At 44.7% G+C, this 18654-nt stretch overlaps 1 protein-coding gene and 1 long non-coding RNA gene across 5 annotated transcripts in view; one reads left to right on the plus strand and one right to left on the minus strand.

The window, feature by feature from the left end:
• The window catches only part of cabin1 (calcineurin binding protein 1), a 693325-nt gene extending 688819 nt beyond the window's left edge, over positions 1–4506 (minus strand). For all 4 annotated transcript variants that reach the window (XM_063031768.1, XM_063031766.1, XM_063031767.1 and 1 more), the window contains exon 1: positions 4303–4506. In XM_063031768.1, coding sequence (XP_062887838.1) covers positions 4303–4305 — 3 coding nt within the window. In that variant the 5' untranslated portion in view covers positions 4306–4506. The remainder of the gene's footprint in view (positions 1–4302) is intronic.
• A 105-nt stretch (positions 4507–4611) lies between these two features.
• Positions 4612–16176, plus strand: LOC134336984 (uncharacterized). Its single transcript, XR_010015912.1, has 3 exons — positions 4612–4643; positions 8670–8860; positions 15652–16176. It is a non-coding gene; the product is annotated as an uncharacterized LOC134336984 (long non-coding RNA).
• Positions 16177–18654: the final 2478 nt, after the last annotated feature.

An 18654-nucleotide genomic window follows, 5' to 3' on the forward strand; every position in this document is an offset into this window, starting at 1 on the left:
AATGTTTAAGGGGGACATGAAGGAAAACTTCTTTATTCAGAGGGTGGTGATTGTGTGGAATGAGCTGCCAGCGGATGAAATTTCAATTTCAACGTTAAAGGGAAGTTTGGATAGGTACTTGGATGGGAGACGCTATGGTCCCGGGTGCAGGTGGATGGGATGAGGCAGTTTAAATGGTTCAGCAACTGAAAGGCCTATTTCTGTGCTGTAGTTTTCTATGACTCTAAATTAAATTGATTTCTGGAATTAATTGCTTGTCCTTTGAGGAAATATAGCATAGAATAAGCACTGCTTTTCACTAAGGTTTGGAAGAATGAAGGTGATCGTACTGAAACATACAAGATTAGGAAGGCTGCTGTGAGATGGTGTCCCAGCTGGATGTCCTACATGTCCAATCCCTTATGCTAGTGAGATACAGACCAGAGGTCTAGGGGAACGTGTTCATTTAAAGGTTTAGCAATCTTTCGAACTCTCCTCCTCAGAGACTGTGTAAGCTCCATTGTTGCGTACATTCTAGACTGGGATCAATATACTTTTAGAATCCAAGCAATTATGAAATGTGGGGATCATGTGTGAATATCAATTTGAGTTACAAGATCAGCCCTGTCAATAATGGGTCAAAGTTCATGCAGCACAGAAGCAGGCACTTCAACCCACTATGGCCACACTGGCCATAAATTACATCTATACTAATTCCTTTTATAAACATTTACTTGCTCCTTAGCCTTTTATGCCTTGGCAATTCAAGTATCATCTAAATACTCTACCATTGTTAGTAGAATCTCAGATGGAGATGGGAGGGTGTACAGGAGTGAGATATAGCAACTAGTTGAGTGGTGTCACAGTAACAACCTTGAACTCAATATCAGTAAGATGAAAGAGTTGATTGTGGACTCCGGGAAGGGTTAGACAAGGGAACATGAACCAATCGTCAGAGGGATCAGAAGTGGAGAGAGTGAGCAATTTCAAGTTCCTGGGTGTTAAGATCTCTGAGGAGCTAACCTGGTCCCAACATATCAATGCAACAAAGAAAGCAGGATGACTGTTCGAAGAGATTTGGAGGTGGTGGAAGTTACGGAGAATAATAGGGTTCCCCTGGTCCTCACCTACCACCCCACCAGCCTCCGGGTCCAACATATTATTCTCCGTAACTTCCGCCACCTCCAACAGGATCCCACCACTAAGCACATCTTTCCCTCCCCCTCCCCCCGCTTTCCACAGGGATCACTCCCTACGCGACTCCCTTGTCCATTCGTCCCCCCCATCCCTTCCCACTGATCTCCCTCCTGGCACTTATCCTTGTAAGCAGAACAAGTGCTACACATGCCCTTACACTTCCTCCCTTACCACCATTCAGGGCCCCAAACAGTCCTTCTAGGTGAGGCAACACTTCACCTGTGAGTCGACTGGGGTGATATACTGCGTCCGGTGCTCCCGATGTGGCCTTCTACATATTGGCGAGACCCAACACAGACTGGGAGACCGTTTTGCTGAACACCTACGCTCTGTCCGCCAGAGAAAGCAGGATCTCCCAGTGGCCACACATTTTAATTCCACATCCCATTCCCATTCTGACATGTCTATCCACGGCCTCCTCTACTGTAAAGATGAAGCCACACTCAGGTTGGAGGAACAACACCTTATATTCCATCTGGGTAGCCTCCAACCTGATGGCATGAACATCGACTTCTCTAACTTCCGCTAATGCCCCACCTCCCCCTCGTACTCCATCTGTTTTTTATTTTTATACACACATTCTTTCTCTCACTCTCCTTTTCCTCCCTCTGTCCCTCTGACTATACCCCTTACCCATCCTCTGGGTTCCCCCCTGCCTTGTCTTTCTTCCCGGACCTCCTGTCCCATGATCCTCTCGTATCCCCTTTGCCAATCACCTGTCTAGCTCTTGGCTCCATCCCTCCCCCTCCTGTCTTCTCCTATCATTTTGGATCTCCCCCTCCCCTTCCCACTTACAAATCTCTTACTCACTCTTCCTTCAGTTAGTCCTGACGAAGGGTCTCGGCCTGAAACGTCAACTGTACCTCTTCCTAGAGATGCTGCCTGGCCTGCTGCGTTCACCAGCAACTTTGAAGGATGAACACTACCTCACTTTTTTAATCCATATTATTTGTTTTTGCACTATATATCTGGAATGAATATATATATCTCCAAAGGTAGTCATAGCCGAAGGGTGGTAGTGGGGACGAGCTCCCACTGCTAAACAAATGCTCCTCGTGGCGTGCAACTCAAAAGCCTCTGACAACCAAGTCCAACTCCTGGCCTTCACGTGTGGCATAGTTCTTATGCCCAGCGGAGCTGTTCTCACTGACAGGAGAAGGGGTAAAAACAGGTCACTGGCGCCTTAAAACCGGTTGCTCCGGGCAGATGGGGCTCGTTAACCACGGATGGTAGCTTATCTCGGAGAGGGAAAACTCCAATTTCAAACCTCCGCTGCTCCGCTTACGGGAAAGGCTTTGGGAGTAAACCCTGAGGAAAAATCTGGAGTCGGAGTCCCAAAGGCGGCTGATTGCTGTACCCAGAACCAGCACGGCAACTCCTGCGATGCTGCTGGCACCAAACTGTACCGACTTTCGTCGTTGCTTTGGACCTATCATCAGCATTGGGGGGGGGGGTCCCACTGCATGGGCTGGATCTCCATATCAACTCTGCCCTGGCTTGCGCCCTGGAGAGGTCACTCCAGCTTCATTTTATAGCATCTTAAACCAGTGACTACCAGAGGTGTAGTACCCATGGTCAACCACGACCGGAGGCCACACACACACACACATACTTACTTACTGTAATTGATTCATCTATTTTCTTTCTATATTATTATGTATTGCATTGAACTGCTGCTAAGTTAACAAATTTCATGATGCATGCCGGTGATAATAAACCTGATTCTGATTCATTAAATGTTGCAAGATTCCCTGTCTCCACCATCCCAATAAACTACCCACTCACTGGAAGAATTCCTCCTCAGATCCCTTCAACTTCTTGCATATTGCTCTCCAGTTTTAGACAAATCTGCTATGGGATAAAGTTTCTTACTTTTACCCAATCAGTTCTCTCTCAACCTCTTGAAAACAAACCAAGGCTATCCAGTTTCTCCAGTTCCATTCCAGGCAACATCTTGGAGAATGTACCCAGCACTGTGTTCACATCATTACTAAGATACTTCAGTTGTAAGCTAACTGACCTACTGTATGTTGTATAAAATTGTACCATTAAACACCTGGCTCTTGCATTCCACAAATGAAGGCATTATTCCACAGGCCTTCTTCACCACTTTATCAACTTGTGCTGCCACCTTCAGTGAGTTTGTATACCAAGGTCCCCCATCTTCAATATGCAAGTCCATATGCTTCATTCTGGACACCTTAACCACATCAGCCCTCCCAAAGTGTAACACTGCATGCTTAGCAGAAATGAATTCCATCTGCCATTGCTCTGTTCATCTCAAAAACATCATTCTGTAGTCCCAGACTCTTATCAACAGCATCATTTTTTACGTTATCTACAAACTTACTAAACGTCCCTCTTACATTCATATCATTAAAGAACACAAAAATAGTGAGGGCAATAGCATTCATCCCTGTGATATACCATTGACATCCCACAAAAATCACACTTCATTTTCTGCCACCTATATCCACGCCACATTTGCATCCACTAGGCCTTCAACTCCAAGGGCTGAACATTTTGATGACCCCATGTGGAATAATCCCCCATCAAAGCCACAACAGCCACATATGATTAATTCTTACTTTTCGTGGTATACATACATTGTGTCTGAGGCCAGTACTCAAGACCACTGACATCATCTAGGTCATTACTCTAGATGCCAAATTCACGACACCTCTTTCATACTAACCACCACGTGCAGTATTTTTTATCGGAGAGAGAATGCACTGATAATGGTCAATTTCGTTTTGTCCAAATTGCAACACTGAAACCAAGGACAACAGCAATGAACTCATGGGAACAGCATTATATTGCTTCCCCTCTGGATCAGCCTTTCCTCAACACTGAAGAACAACCCTGTAAATTCCACAAAGGTTACTGCGATGCCTCAGGAAGTAATCCGCTCCACCTATGTCCCTCACCAGTTCTGATCGTGCTGACAATACGACAGTGCACTGCGCAGACGGACGCCACCTCCGACCAGCATATCAAGCGGCAGTGGTCCCTCAGCCGCTCGGCACCAATTTATATCGTAGGACTGATGAGCTTCGAGCTCCTCACACTCAAGTGACACTAGGTTAGGAGGAGCGGTCGCTTGGGCCCGGGAATCCACTCACTCACCATTCTGCGCCGCCGCTGAGCTTCGGAGCGTAAGGCCAGCACACAAGTTCCCGAGCCGGTCCCGCTGAGCTCCCAAACCGGATTAACGGTTCTTCCCCGCCGGCCGCAATGCGTCCAGCACCAATCCGCGACTCCGCCCGGAAGCCGGTGCCAAAACTCGGCTCTTCCCTGCCGACCGGCCGCCAACCCCTCAGCGCCACCCCGTTTCCATGGGTTTACCTCACCCTTCAATAAGCCGTTTTCCTAATGGCTTGCAGCATCCAATCACCATTAGAGCTCTGTGTGGGCGGGACCTGCAACGGCGGGAGGAGCATGCGCACCATGAACAGGTCCGAATGTAGGTCAGTGCCAATCCCGGGTACCGGGGGACGGGGCAGGATTAAAAATAGGGATTACAGGCTGCAGCAAGCGGACAGATGGCGAATGAGGGGTTCGAGTTGGTTAGGTCCGGCGCTAACAGAGTGAAGGAAGATTACCAAGTGGTAATGCTCATGGAAAGAAGCAGTAGTAATTCCGTCAAAACCCACTAGCTACAGACCAATAGCATTATTTATTCAGGCATCCGTTAGACTTGAGAGACCATGGATCTGCACCTGGAAAGTCTTCACTCTCCAGGGCGCAGGCCTGGGCAAGGTTGTATGGAAGACCAGCAGCTGCCCATGCTGCAAATCTCCCCTCTGCACGACACTGATGTTGTCCAAGGGAAGGCCATTAGGACCCATACAGCTTGGCATCAATGTCGTCGCAGAGCAAAGTGTGATTAAGTGCCTTGCTCAAGGTCACAACACGTTACCTCGACTTCAGGTCGCTAGTCCAAAGCCTTAACCACTTGGCCACGTGCCCACACACATCCAACAGCATTAACATCAAATATATGTAAGATAATAGAAAGGATGATAACAGAAAGGTTATCGTATGAGCTTGAGAAGAGGGGAATGCTGGCAAGTTATCAGAGTGGTTTTAGGAAGGGAAGGAATTCCATGGACTCAGTGATAAGGATAGAGGCTGAAATAAAGGCCCAAGCAAATTAAGAGTCAGTAGTTGCAGTGTTTTTTGACATTGAAAAGGCCTATGATATGATATGGAAGGAAGGACTTAATTAAACTGCTCAAGATGGGGGTTGGTGGAAGAGTTTTTAATTGGATTAAAGATTTTTTGTTTGGTAGAAAAATTCAAGTTTGGAATGGATCAGAATTATCAAAACAGTACATAGTGGGAAATGGCACACCTCAAGGTAGTGTGATTAGCCCGTTACTTTTTTTCATTATGATCAATGTTGTCTTCACAAAGGTACCAGTGGATATAGGTAGGTCACTGTTTGCGGATGATGGGGCCTTGTGGAGAAGAGGCAGGAACATGAAGCATATAATCAGGAAACTACAAGGAGTGGTAGAATGGGGTTATGATTGGGGATATAGATTTTTAGTACAAAAACTCACTGTATTTTTCACCAAGAAAAGAATTGAGGTAGGGAAGAAGTTAAGGATGTATGGGATTGAATTAGAAAGGGTCGGATCACTTAAATTTCTGGGAGTTATATTTGATTCACGATTAACATGGGCAGACCATATCAGGAAAGTTGAGGAGAAATGTAAAAAAGTAATAAATGTGATGAGATGTTTGACTGGTAGGGAATGGGGTGCAAGTTGTTCAGTGTTGAAGAGAATGTATGTGGCTTTAGTAAGATCTGTGTTGAACTATGGAAATATAGCATATGGATCAGCAGCTAGATCTCTTAAAAAGGAAACTGGATGTGATTCAGGCTCAGGCTTTGAGAGTGTGCAGTGGGGCTTTTAAAACATCACCAGTGTGAGCCCTACAGGTAGAAATGGGAGTAATGCCTTTGGAACTAAGAAGGATGCAATTGATGGCAAACTACTGGGCTAATTTGCAGGGGCACAATGATTCTCACCCTGCTAAAGGAGTGTCGCAGGAATGTTGGGGAAATGGGAGGTTTCAGAGGGATAACTTTAGTCGGGTAAGGAATGATGTTGCTAAAGAATGTGGAGTGTTTGATCTAAGGATAAGTCCTTCAGTAGTTTATCCGGTTGTAGCTCCATGGAAGCTTGTATGGCCTGACATAGACTGGCATTTGTTAGAGGTAAGAAGGAAAGGAAAATATAAAACTGATTTGGTAAGTGCATTTAACTGTCATGTGATGGAAAAGTATAAGGGATTATACTCAGATTTATACGGATGGTGCTAAGGAACCTGAAACAGGAGTGACAGGGTTTGGGGTGGTAATACCAGCAAAAGAAATTGGAATCAGCAGAAGAACATCCAATAAGTTAGGGGTGTATACAGTGGAGATGCTGGCAGTGTTGGTTGCGTTGCGATAGGTGGAGAAAGCTAGACTAGTCAAGGTGTTGATATGCTCAGATTCATCCTCAGTTCCAGCAAGCTTACTGTCTTTTCTCTGAAACAGTCGGCAAGATGTACTTTATGAAGTCCTCCAGTCAGTCACAAGAATTGCAAATCAGGGAGGTCAGGTAAAATTTCTATGGGTTCCGGCACATGTAGGGGTGAAGGGGAATGAGAGGGTGGATGAGTTGGCAAAGAGGGTGTTAAAGAAAGAAAATATAGAAATGCAAATTAGTATCAGTAAAGCAGAGGTTAAGTGTGTAATCTGGGGAAAAAATCAACCAAATGTGGCAAGAAAGATGGGATAGGGAGGGGAAAGAGAGGCATTTATATCAAATACAAAAAAGTGTTGCAGGTACGAGGGTAGGTAGTGGATACAGAAGAGAGGAAACTGTGTGGACTAGGTTAAGGCTGGGGCACTGTGCATTAAACAAAACATTGAAAATGATAGGGAAACACCAGACAGGACTGTGTGAGGAATGTCAGGAAGAGGAGTCAGTAGAACATGTAGTTCTGTGTTGCAGGAAGTATGGGATACAGAGAGAGATGATGAGAATTAAACTAAGGGAATTGGGGGTGCAGGAATTCAGATTAAAAGGGTTGCTGGGCAAGGGTGAGATAGCACAGGTTAGGTTATTTTTAGCTTTCCTAAGGGGTACAGGGTTTTTTTTATAGGATATGATGGATAAGCAGGAATAGGGTACGAGGAAGGCCAAAGATGGGAGGATAAAGTGTAGGTTAGGGTATGTGTGGATGTGTGATTGGGTGAAGGGATTTAGAATGTAAGTCTATTGCACACTCCGAAGCAGAAGGTGGTGGTAATGCACCATCAAGCTGGGTGCCAACCACCGTAAAACAAGACGGAGAGAGAGAGAGAGTAGGTCTGGCACTAGAGGACATCAGAAAGCAGGAGGCAGGAGATGTTTTATTACAAAAACCTGTAGCCCCCTTTGTGCCTGCTCCACCATGCAACACAATTACAGTTCAACTATTGGCATACAATGAAGAGATAGATACTGCAGAGCAACAAAATGCTGGAAAAACTCAACAGGTTAGGCAGCATCTATGGAAATGTCGCGTTTCAGACCGACCCATCTTCAGGAGTAGAAAGCAAGGAGGGAGACGCCAGAATAAAAAGGTCGGGGAAGGGTAAGAAGGACTAGCTGGAAGGTGATAGGTGATGCCGGCTAGGTGGGAAAGGTAAAGAGCTGGAGGAAAAGGAACCTGATATAGGCGAGTGGACTATGGGAGAAAGGCAAGGCCAGCGGGTGTGATAGGCAGGTGAGGGTAAGAGGAAAGAGTGGCTCATAGAAGAGGGAAGGAGGAAGAAAATGTTTACTGGAAGGAGATATCAATGTTCATACCATCAGGTTGGAGGCTAACCAGATGGAATATAAGGTGTTGCTCCTCCACCCTGAGAGTGACTTCATCATGGCAAAAGACAACACTATGGGCCGACAGGCTATGTTCCCTCTAAGCTGTGCGTGCACACACACATATTTTTCAACCAGCACACAAAGGAAATTAATGTGCGCACAATAGGTTAGTTACCTAAAATAATGTAGTAATTAATAATTATACTTATTGAAAATAATCTTTTAGCTAAATGTTTCTGTTAACTAGTTACACACATCAAAGTTGCTGGTGAACGCAGCAGGCCAGGCAGCATCTCTAGTCCTGATGAAGGGTCTCGGCCCGAAACGTCGACTGCACTTCTTCCTAGAGATGCTGCCTGGCCTGCTGCGTTCACCAGCAACTTTGATGTGTGTTGCTTGAATTTCCAGCATCTGCAGAATTCCTGTTGTTTGCGCTGTTAACTAGTTAGTCAGTTTTTCAAATACCACAATGCACGTCACTAATTTACATCACCTCACCTTTCCTGTTCTGGGATCTGGGAGACAATGTTTCGTGGAGTGACAAAGTTAAAGTTTTGCTAAGCCAACAACATGAAGAAAACGTCACAAGTTCGCTGTTGACTTTTATAAGTAGTCTTTGCGTTCGTTTAGAAGAAAGGTTTCCTGAAGATGAGCTACAAGAACTCGAAGTTCAGAGCTCGAAGTTTTCGGATGACTCAGAGTCGGATTGTGGTCGGGTATAACAGGGAGAGTTTTCTTTCCTTCTCCCGTCTGCGTGAGATGTGGGACATTTGAGAAACTTTGAACTTTACTGTGCTCATGGACTTCTTCATCAAGTTATGGTATTGTTGCACTGTTTGTAACTATATGTTATAATTATGTGGTTTTATCAGTTTTTTCAGTCTTGGTCTGTCCTGTGTTTTGTGATATCACACCGGAGGAACTAATGTATCACTTCTTAATGCATGCATTACTAAATGACAATAAAAGAGGACTGCGTGTCTTCATAATCTAAAAAAAGAATGATCAGCTTTTGATTTCTCCGCAATTGCAGATTGTGACTTCACAATTCACGATGAAAAAGTTAATACCTTATATCTAAAATATCATGATTTTCTAGCTGAAAATACTGTAATAGTTAGACAGTTTAATGATTTCAAATTTTTCGTGCAAGAAAAAATTAAATCCAAACTGATTTCAAACTTGGCTCAAATGGTGGCATTTTTACTTCAAAATGAACAGTTTTGCGACCTTGCACAGTTGATGGACATTGGGGGAACCTTTCTTGCGTCTAGTGCGGACTGTGAGCGAGGTTGTGGCCTAATGAATCAACTCAAGAACAAGCTGAAAAACCGTTTAGGCGAATGTTATTTGGATATGTTAATGAGAATCAAAAGCTATCAATTGGATGGAAGTTCTATTAGGTTAGATAGAGTTTACAAAGAATGGGTAAATGCCAAAGACAGGAGAGAGAAAAAATAACTGAGTGACTTAAATATATATGTGATTTTTTTGTTATTCTGTGCAGTTTTATGTCAAATATTTTGTAAACCTACATAAACTGTGCCACATGTGCATTCAGTGCGCACATACTTTTGTCACAGGAAAAAATTTGCACAACATAAGATTTTTTGCGCACACTGACTACTAAAAATTAGAGGGAACATTGCAGGTCATATCTACCTTGAAAGCGGCTTCATCCATTTTAATTCCTACCCCAGTTACCATTTCCATTCCAACAGTGAAAATTGATGCAAAATACTTATTCAGTTAAACTGTCATTGCTTTTTCTCCCATTACTACCTCTCCAACATTATCTTTCAGGGGTCCAATGCCCACTCTTGCTACTTCATATATCTCAAGAAACTTTTCAAAGTTCCAAGTAAATTTATTATCAAAGTGCCTATATGTCACCATATACAACTCTGAGGTTCATTTTCTTGCAGGCATACCCAATAAATCCATAATAGGATAATGACCATTTGAGGCAGGGGAAGGATGGTTGACAAGAGGTGTGGAACATCTAGTAGAGCGGAAGAAGCTTACATAAGATTTAGGAAGCAAGGATCAGATAGGACTCAAGAGAGTTGCAAAGTAGCCAGGAAGGAGCTGAAGAATAGACTTAGGAGAGCTAGAAGGGAGAAGCATGAGAAGGCCTTGGCAAGTAGATTAAGGAGAATCTTAAGACATTGTACATATTTGTGAAGAACAGGAGGATGACTAGAGTGAGGGTGATCAGGGATAGAAGAGAAAATGTGCCCGGAGTCAAAGTCCAAAGTATAATTTATTATCAGTCTACATACAGACCATCAGATACAACCCTGAAATTCTTTCTTCCTGAGGGCATAGTCAGCAAATCTGCAAATGGGTTAAATGTGCAAATTTGCACAAACTGTGCAAATGCAAATATAAATAAATAGTAATAAATAACAAGAGCATGAAATAATAAGATAAGGAATCCTTAAAGTGAAATCATTGGTTGTGGGAACACCAGAAATAGAATGAGTGTAGATAAATCTTTTGTTCAAGAGCTTGATGATTGAGGGTAATAACTGCTCCACAGCTGGGTGGTGCAAGTCCTGAGGAACCTGAACCTTCCACCTGATGGTAGCAGTGAAAAAAAGAGCATGGCCTGGGAGGTGAATTTTGCTTTTCTACGACATACTTTTCTCATGCCTTACCCGTGATGTACTGGGCCAAATCCATTACCTTTTGTAGGATTTTCCACTCAAAGGCATTGGTGTTCCCATACCTGGCTGTAATGCAGCCTGTAGCACACTTTCCACCACACATCTATAGAAGTTTGTCAAGGTTTTCAATCACATGCCGAATTTCCACAGACTCCTGAGGAAGTAGAGACAATGCCATGCTTTCTTTACAATTACATTTATATGAGGACTCCAGGACAGGTCCTCTGAGATAGCAACACCCAGGAATGTAAAGTTATCGATCCTCTCCACCTCTGATCCTCCGATGATACTGACTCTTGGACCCCAGGATTCCCGCTGCTGAAGTCTACGATCACTTCCTTGGTCTTATTGATGTTGATTGAGGGGTTGTTGTTATGACGCCACTCAGCCAAATTTTCAATCTCCCTCCTGTGTGCTGATTCGTCACCACCTTTGGTACGGCCCACAACAATGGTGTCATCAGCAAATCTGAATATGGTGTTGGAGCTGTGCTTAGGTGTAAAGCGAGTAGAGAAGGGGACTAAGTACACTGCCTGTGCTGATGGAGATTGTGGAGCAGATGTTTTTGCCAATCTGAACTGACTGGGGTCTGCAAGTGGGGAAATCCAGGATCCAATTGCACAAGGGAGTATTGAGGCCCAAGTCTTGGAGTTTACTGATTAGCTTTGAGAGGATGATGGTGTTAAATGCTGAGCTGTAAAGAGCTGTCTCCTGTGAGGTCACCATTGCCTTCTCTCTGTTTCTCCATCTCTGCTGCTCTTAGGTCTTCGTGTCTAGGACTTCAGAAATGTCTTTTGAGAAAACAGATGAGATTCTGTGAATGTGAAAGAGACAGCCAGATGGTATGTTGCCTCCCAGATGCCAGGGTCAGGGATGTCTCCGATCAGGTCCACAGCATTCTAAAGGAGTAGGGTAAAAAGCTGGAAGTCATGGTACTGCCGTGAACAAAGTCACCGGAGAGATTCAGCTTGTAGATGGAAAAGTCTCTATTCAGGACACACACAAACTAACTACCTTTCAAACCACTTCAGAGAGAGAGAGAGAGAGACTCCCTGACCCAAAATTACAGCACATTTTTACATGTTGAAGAACAAAGGTAACAGGTCAATTTCTATATTTACGATGCCCTCATGTGCTTCTTTTGAGTTGCATGTAATCTTTCAAAAACCTGGATCTTCCCACCAACGCACCCAAAATGAGCGTTAACTACTGTGGTCTCTGAGTCATATTCATGCAATGGGGTGTTGTGTGCATTCATGCATATGCAGACATTTAGTCTAAAATGCAGCTCCAGAAAGACCATTGTTCCGAGCTACAGTTTAAATTCAATCTACAATCCATATTCAGATCCGAAGACTGGTTGCTGTTGAAATTAATATTCGCTATATTACATATCTCCAGAATACACCCTAACAGTACTTAGTGGTACTAATGACATAGCTAAGACAAAAACAGGATGAGATCCTGAACAGAGAATATAGGGAACTAGTTCAGAAACTGAAAAGCAAGACCTCAAGGGTAGTAATCTCTGGATCGTTGCCTGGACCTCGAGCCAGTGAGGGTAAGAATAGATGATATGGCAGTCACATGTGTGGGTGAGAAATTGGTGTGGGGGGGGCAGGGTTTCAGATTTGTGGATCACTGGGATCTCTTCTGAGGAAGATATGACCTGTACAAAAGAGACGGGTTATACCTAAGCTCGAGGTAGTCCAATGTCCTTAATCACTCTTACTCACTCTTCCTTCAGTTAGTCCTGACGAAGGGTCTCGGCCTGAAACGTCGACTGCGCCTCTTCCTATAGATGCTGCTTGGCCTGCTGCGTTCACCAGCAACTTTGATGTGTGTTGCTCCAACGTCCTTAAGAGCAGGTTTTCTAGAGTTGTTGAGGAAGATTTAAACTAATTTGGCAAGGGGATGGGAATCAGAGTAATAACTCAGAGAATGGGGCAGTTAGTTTAAGGGTTGGGGCTGCCTGTACAATGAGAAAGCATAGGCAGTGCAACTGCCATAATTGCAGTCAGCTGGTTGGGTTAAAATGTGTTTATTTAATGCAAGGCGTGTCAGGAACAACTGTGATGAAAGTAGATCATGAGCCAGTACATGGAACTACAAAACTGTGGCCATTACAGACACTTGGTTGTCACAAGGGCAGGAATGGCTGCTGGATATTCCAGGGTTTAAATGTTTCAAAACGAAAAGGGAGGGAGGTGAAAGATGAGGGAAGCAGGATTGCTAATCAAGGATAGTATCACATCTGTAGAAAGGGAGGACATTGTGGAAGGATTGTCTACTGAGTCAGTATCAATAGGAGGAGGAAACAGGAAGGGAGCAATCAGTCATTGGGAGTATCCTATCGAAACCACCCCCCCCCCATAGCGAAGAAGACAACAAGGAGCAGATCAGGAGGCAGAGTTTGGAAAGATGCAAAAATAACAGGGTTGTTGTCATGGGTGATTTCAACTTCCCTAATACTGAGAGTACAAAAGGTTTAGATGGTGTGGAATTTGTTAGGTGTGCCCAGGAAAGCTTCCTGACACAGTACGTACACAGACGAGAGGAAAGGCTATGCTGGATCTGGTACTGGACAATGATGCTAGTCAGGTGGTAGATCTCTTTGTGGACGAGCATTTCAGAAACACTGACCACAACTCCCTACCCTTTACTAGAAACATAGAAAACCTACAGCACAATATAGGCCCTTCGGCCCACAAAGCTGTGCTGAACATGTCCTTACCTTAGAAATTACCTAGGGTTACCCATAGTCCTCTATTTCTCTAAGCTCCTTGTACCTATCCAGGAGTCTCTTAAAAGACCCTATCGTATCCGCCTCCACCACCATCGCCGGCAGCCCATTCCATGCACTCACCACTCTGCATAAAAAAACTTACCCCCGACATCTCTGTACCTATTACCAAGCACCTTAAAACTGTGCCCTCTTGTGCTAGCCATTTCAGCCCTGGGAAAAAGCCTCTGACTGTCCACACAATCAATGCCTCTCGTCATCTTATACATCTCTCTCAGGTCACCTCTCATCCTCCATCGCTCCAAGGAAAAAAGGCTGAGTTCACTCAACCCGTTTTCATAAGGCATGCTCCCCAGTCCAAGCAACATCCTAGTAAATCTCCTCTGCACCCTTTCTATGGTTTCCACGTCCTTATTACAGTGAGGCGACCAGAACTAAGCACAGTACTCCAAGTACTATAGCCTTTGAGAGGGATAGGAGCAGACAGTATGGGAACTTATTTAATTGGAGAAGGGTGAATTATGATGCTATTAGGCAGGAACTTGGGAGTGTGAATTGGAAACAGATGTAATCAGGGAAATGCACAATAGAAAGGGTGAAGGAACCATGGTTGACAAAGGAATGGAACAGCTAGTCAAGAGGAAGGGTGAAGCATACTTAAGTTTTTGGGAAGCAAGGATCAGGCAGGGTTCTAGAGAGTTGCACAGTAGCCAGGAAAGGAGCTTAAGAGCTAAGAGAGTAAGAAGGCTTTGGTAAGTAGGATTAAGGAAACCCCCAAAGCATTCTAAAAGTATGTGAGAAACAGGAGGATGATTAGTGTCAGTGTCAGGGTAGGATCGATCAGGGATAGAAGAGGAAATGTATCTGGAGATCCTTAATGAATACTTTGCTTCAGTATTCACCAGTAAGGTACCATAAAGATTGGCCTCTCTCCAATTTAGAATCTCAAACCGTGGACCAGTTATATACTTCTCCATAATTATCATGAAACTAATGGTATTATGATCACTGGATGCAAAGATTTCCTCTATACAAACTTCTGTCACCTGCCCTGTCTCATTCCCTAAAAGAAGAGCAAGTATTGCACACTCTCTCTAGTTGTGACCTCTAAACACTGATGAAGGAAATTTGCTTGAACACATTTAACAAACTCTATCCCATCTAATCCTTTTACAATATGGGATTCCCAGTCAATGTGTGGAAAGTTAAAAACACCAACTATCACAACGTTATGTTTCTTGCGAAAGTCTGCGATCTCTCTACAAATCTGTTCCTCTAAATTCCGCTGACTAGTGGGTGGTCTATAATATCATCCCATTTACATGGTCATCCCTTTCTTATTCCTCAGTTCCACCAATATAGCCTCAGTACGTGAGCTCTCCAGCCTGTCCTGCCTGAGCATTTCCATTACAATTTCCCTCACTAGTAATAGCACGCCCCCCCCAATCCCTCCTGCTCTATCACAGCTAAAACAACAGAACACTGTCAGTCCTGCCCCTCCTGTAACCAAGTCTCACAATGTCATAGTTTCACATGCCAGCCCATGCCCTACAATATGACTTGCATTGAAATATACATTAGTCCCACCATGGCTCAACCTTTCAATTCCTGATTTTGTATGTAGGCTTAACAACACCTTTCCCCAGAGTTAGTACTCTGTTCCCCATGCCCTGCCATTTTAATTCCACTGCCCACTGCCATTTCTGCAAGTCCTCTACTGCCACGATGAGGCCGTTCTCAGGTTGGAGGAGCAACACCTTTTATTCCATTTGGGTGGCATCCAACCTGATAACATGAGTATCTATTTCTCCAACTTCTGGTAATTTCTGCTCCCTCGCCAAACTCTTTTTCTGTTCCCTATTATGGGTGCTTTCTTACCTCCTCTCTTCTCTTCAGCTGCCCACCAACTACCTCTAGTGCCCTTCCTCCTTCCCTTCCCAACATGTCCACTCTCCTCTCCTATCGGATTTCTTCTTAAGCCCTTTATCTTTTCCACCTATCACCCCCCAGCTTCTCACTTTATCCCTCCTCCTCCACCACCCACCTATTTTCCACCTCACCTGGTTTCACCTATTGCTTTTAGCTTTTACTCCTTCCCCTCCTCCCACCTTCTTGTTCTGGCTTCTCCCCCACACACTTCCTTTCCAGCTCTGATGAAGGGTTTCAGCCTGGAACATTGGATCTTTATTCCTCTCCATAGATATTGCCTGACCTGAATCGTTGCTCCAGCATTTTGTGTGTGTTTCTCCGATTAGACACACCCAGACACCGTGTTCAGTATCGATGCCCTCATTATCGGAAGGAAATGGAAGCTTTACAGTGAACGCAGGGGAGATGTACTGGGACACTGCCTGACACTGGAGGAAGACTGAAACATCGAGGAGAATGCAGAAGTTAGCGAGTACTCTCCACAGAGACCATGGGTCAACAGTGGTTGATTGCTGGGTTGGCGGCACAGTGTCACTCTTCGCAGGAGGACTGAGTTTGAGCAGCTGTTCTCAATTCCGGCAGGAGGATGTTTTCGAAATTCTGAGATTGATGTATTATTCGAATGTAGTTTATCTTGCTCTCCTTTCTGTGTTTTCTTTCTTATTGCCGATTGGCGGGTTGGGGTTCCAGGTGGGTGATGTGTTGGTTTTTATGTAAGGAAGGAATTGGGGTCTTGGGGTCTGATGTTTTTAGTGTTTTTTCTGTGTGGGTGATCTGTTGTTTATTTTTGTGCAAGGTGGGGGTTTAGGGTTTGTGAGCTTTGTTTCTTTTTCCTTTTCATGTGGGGAGGGGGTGTTTTCTTCCAACGAATCCTGTGGTTTTCTGTATTTCATGGCTATCTGAAAAAGACAAATATCAGAGTTGCATTGTACATGCATACTTTTGACAATAAATGAACCTTTGAATTCGAGAGCAGGTTTTATGAGGATAGATCGAGTGCGCTAGGGCATTTTTCTTTGCAGTGAAGGAGAATGAGAGGCCACTTGATAGAGGTGTACAAGATGATGAGAAGCATAGTAGAGTGGACAGCCAGAGACTTTTTCCCTGGGTAGAAATGGTGACTATGAGGAGGTGTAAAGGGTATGTCAGAGGTAAGATTTTTTTTCACATAGAGGGAGTGGTAGGTGTGTGGAATGCACTGCCAGAGGTAGTGGTAGAGGCAGATATTTTAGGGACTTTTTAGGCATCTGTTAGTCTCGTGAGACCATGGTTTTCCAGGGCGCAGGCCTGGGCAAGGTTGTATGGAAGACCAGCAGTTGCCTACGCTGCAAGTCTCCCCTCTCCACGCCACCAATGTTGTCCAAGGGAAGGGCACTAGGGCCGATACAGCTTGGCACCGGTGTCGTCACAGAGAAATATGTGGTTAAGTGCCTTGCTCAAGGACACAACACACTGCCTCAGCTGAGGCTCGAACTAGCGACCTTCAGATCATTAGACAGACACCTTAACCACTTGGCCACGCACCAAGTATCTTTTAAGAGACTTAGATACTTTATTTTATACTTTATTGTTACCAAACAATTGATACTAGAACGTACAATCATCATAGCGATATTTGATTCTGCGTTTCCCGCTCCCTGGATTACAAATCAATAGTAAATATTAACAATTTATATTATAAATCAAAAATAGAAAAATGGAAAGTAAGGTAGTGCAAAAAAACCGAGATTCAGGTCCGGATATTTGGAGGGTACCGCCCAGATCCGGGTCAGGATCCATTCAGCAGTCTTATCACAGTTGGAAAGAAGCTGTTCCCAAATCTGGCCGTATGAGTCTTCAAGCTCCTGAGCCTTCTCCCGGAGGGAAGAGGGACGAAAAGTGTGTTGGCTGGGTGGGTCGTGTCCTTGATTATCCTGGCAGCACTGCTTCGACAGTGTGCAGTGTAAAGTGAGTCCACGGACGGAAGATTGGTTTGTGTGATGTGCTGCGCCGTGTTCACGATCTTCTGCAGCTTCTTCCGGTCTTGGACAGGACAACTTCCATACCAGGTGGTGATGCACCCTAGAAGAATGCTTTCTACGGTGCATCTATAAAAATTAGTGAGGGTTTTAGGGGACAGGCCAAATTTCTTTAGTTTTCTCAGGAAGTAAAGGCACTAGTGGGCCTTCTTGGCAGATAGATAGGGACATGGATGAAATAAAAATGGAGAGCTAATGGGAAGGAAGGATTAGATCAATATTGGAGTAGGGTAAGAGGTCAACAGAACATTGTGGGCCGAAGGGCCTGTACTGTGTTGTACTGTTCTGTGCTCTATGACATCCTTCTTCAGACATATACACCTCCTTCTGCTGTAACTGATGGAGCCTACTTCGGCATCTCTGGTTTCATCCCACCTCAGATAGAACAGAGTTCCTCAGGTCCTCACCTTTCACTGTATGAGCATCCACATCCAGAACATCATCCTGTATCATTTTCACCAGCCACATCTTACCCTCTCCTTTCTGCAGGGAGCATCCCCTCCATAACTCTAATCTACTCACCTCCCACCCTCCTCATGCCCCCCTCCCTGAACACTTACCTGCAACAGCAGAAGATGCAACACTTGTCCCAACACCTTGCCTCTCACATCCACGCAGGGGCTAAATGTCCCTTCCATATGCACCTCCTCCAACCTCGGTGTTCGTGATGTAGTCTCCTTTACATTGGGGTGTCTAAGTGCAGACAAGGCAACTATTTTGCCATTGAGTCCCCATTTGCGTGGCATCTCAGCTCCCATTCCCACACCAACCTGCCTGGCCTCACCCTCTCCACTTTCAGAGTGATGGCAAATGCAAACACCCATATTCCATTAGTATGAACAGTGAATTTTTCAGCTTCAGGTGACACACACCAACTGTGTTCCTTTCCTACTCCTCCCAGTCCACCCATAGTTCCTCTCCTATTTTTTTTACTTTATCCATCCTTCGCCCCACCCCTCCCCGTTGCCTAGATTAGTTATCCTCCCCCACCTGGTTCTATCTGCCTATCATCCACATACCTCTCCACCTGGGTTTCCTCTCTCTTAGCCTTCATTTCCTATCCTGTCCCCTGTATGACTGCAGTTGCCCTTTACTCCTTCCAATCTGGTTCTGCCTATCAGCTACCAGCCTCTGTCTCCACTTTCCATCCACCCTCCAACCTGGCTCCATCTGCCTACCAACCCCAACATTACCTGGTTCCACCCTTCCCTCTGACCTATGTACATTGGCTATTTTCACTCTACACTCTTGGGCCC

The sequence above is a fragment of the Mobula hypostoma genome, chromosome 23 (assembly GCF_963921235.1).
Source record: "Mobula hypostoma chromosome 23, sMobHyp1.1, whole genome shotgun sequence".
Classification (NCBI taxonomy): Eukaryota; Metazoa; Chordata; class Chondrichthyes; order Myliobatiformes; family Myliobatidae; genus Mobula; species Mobula hypostoma.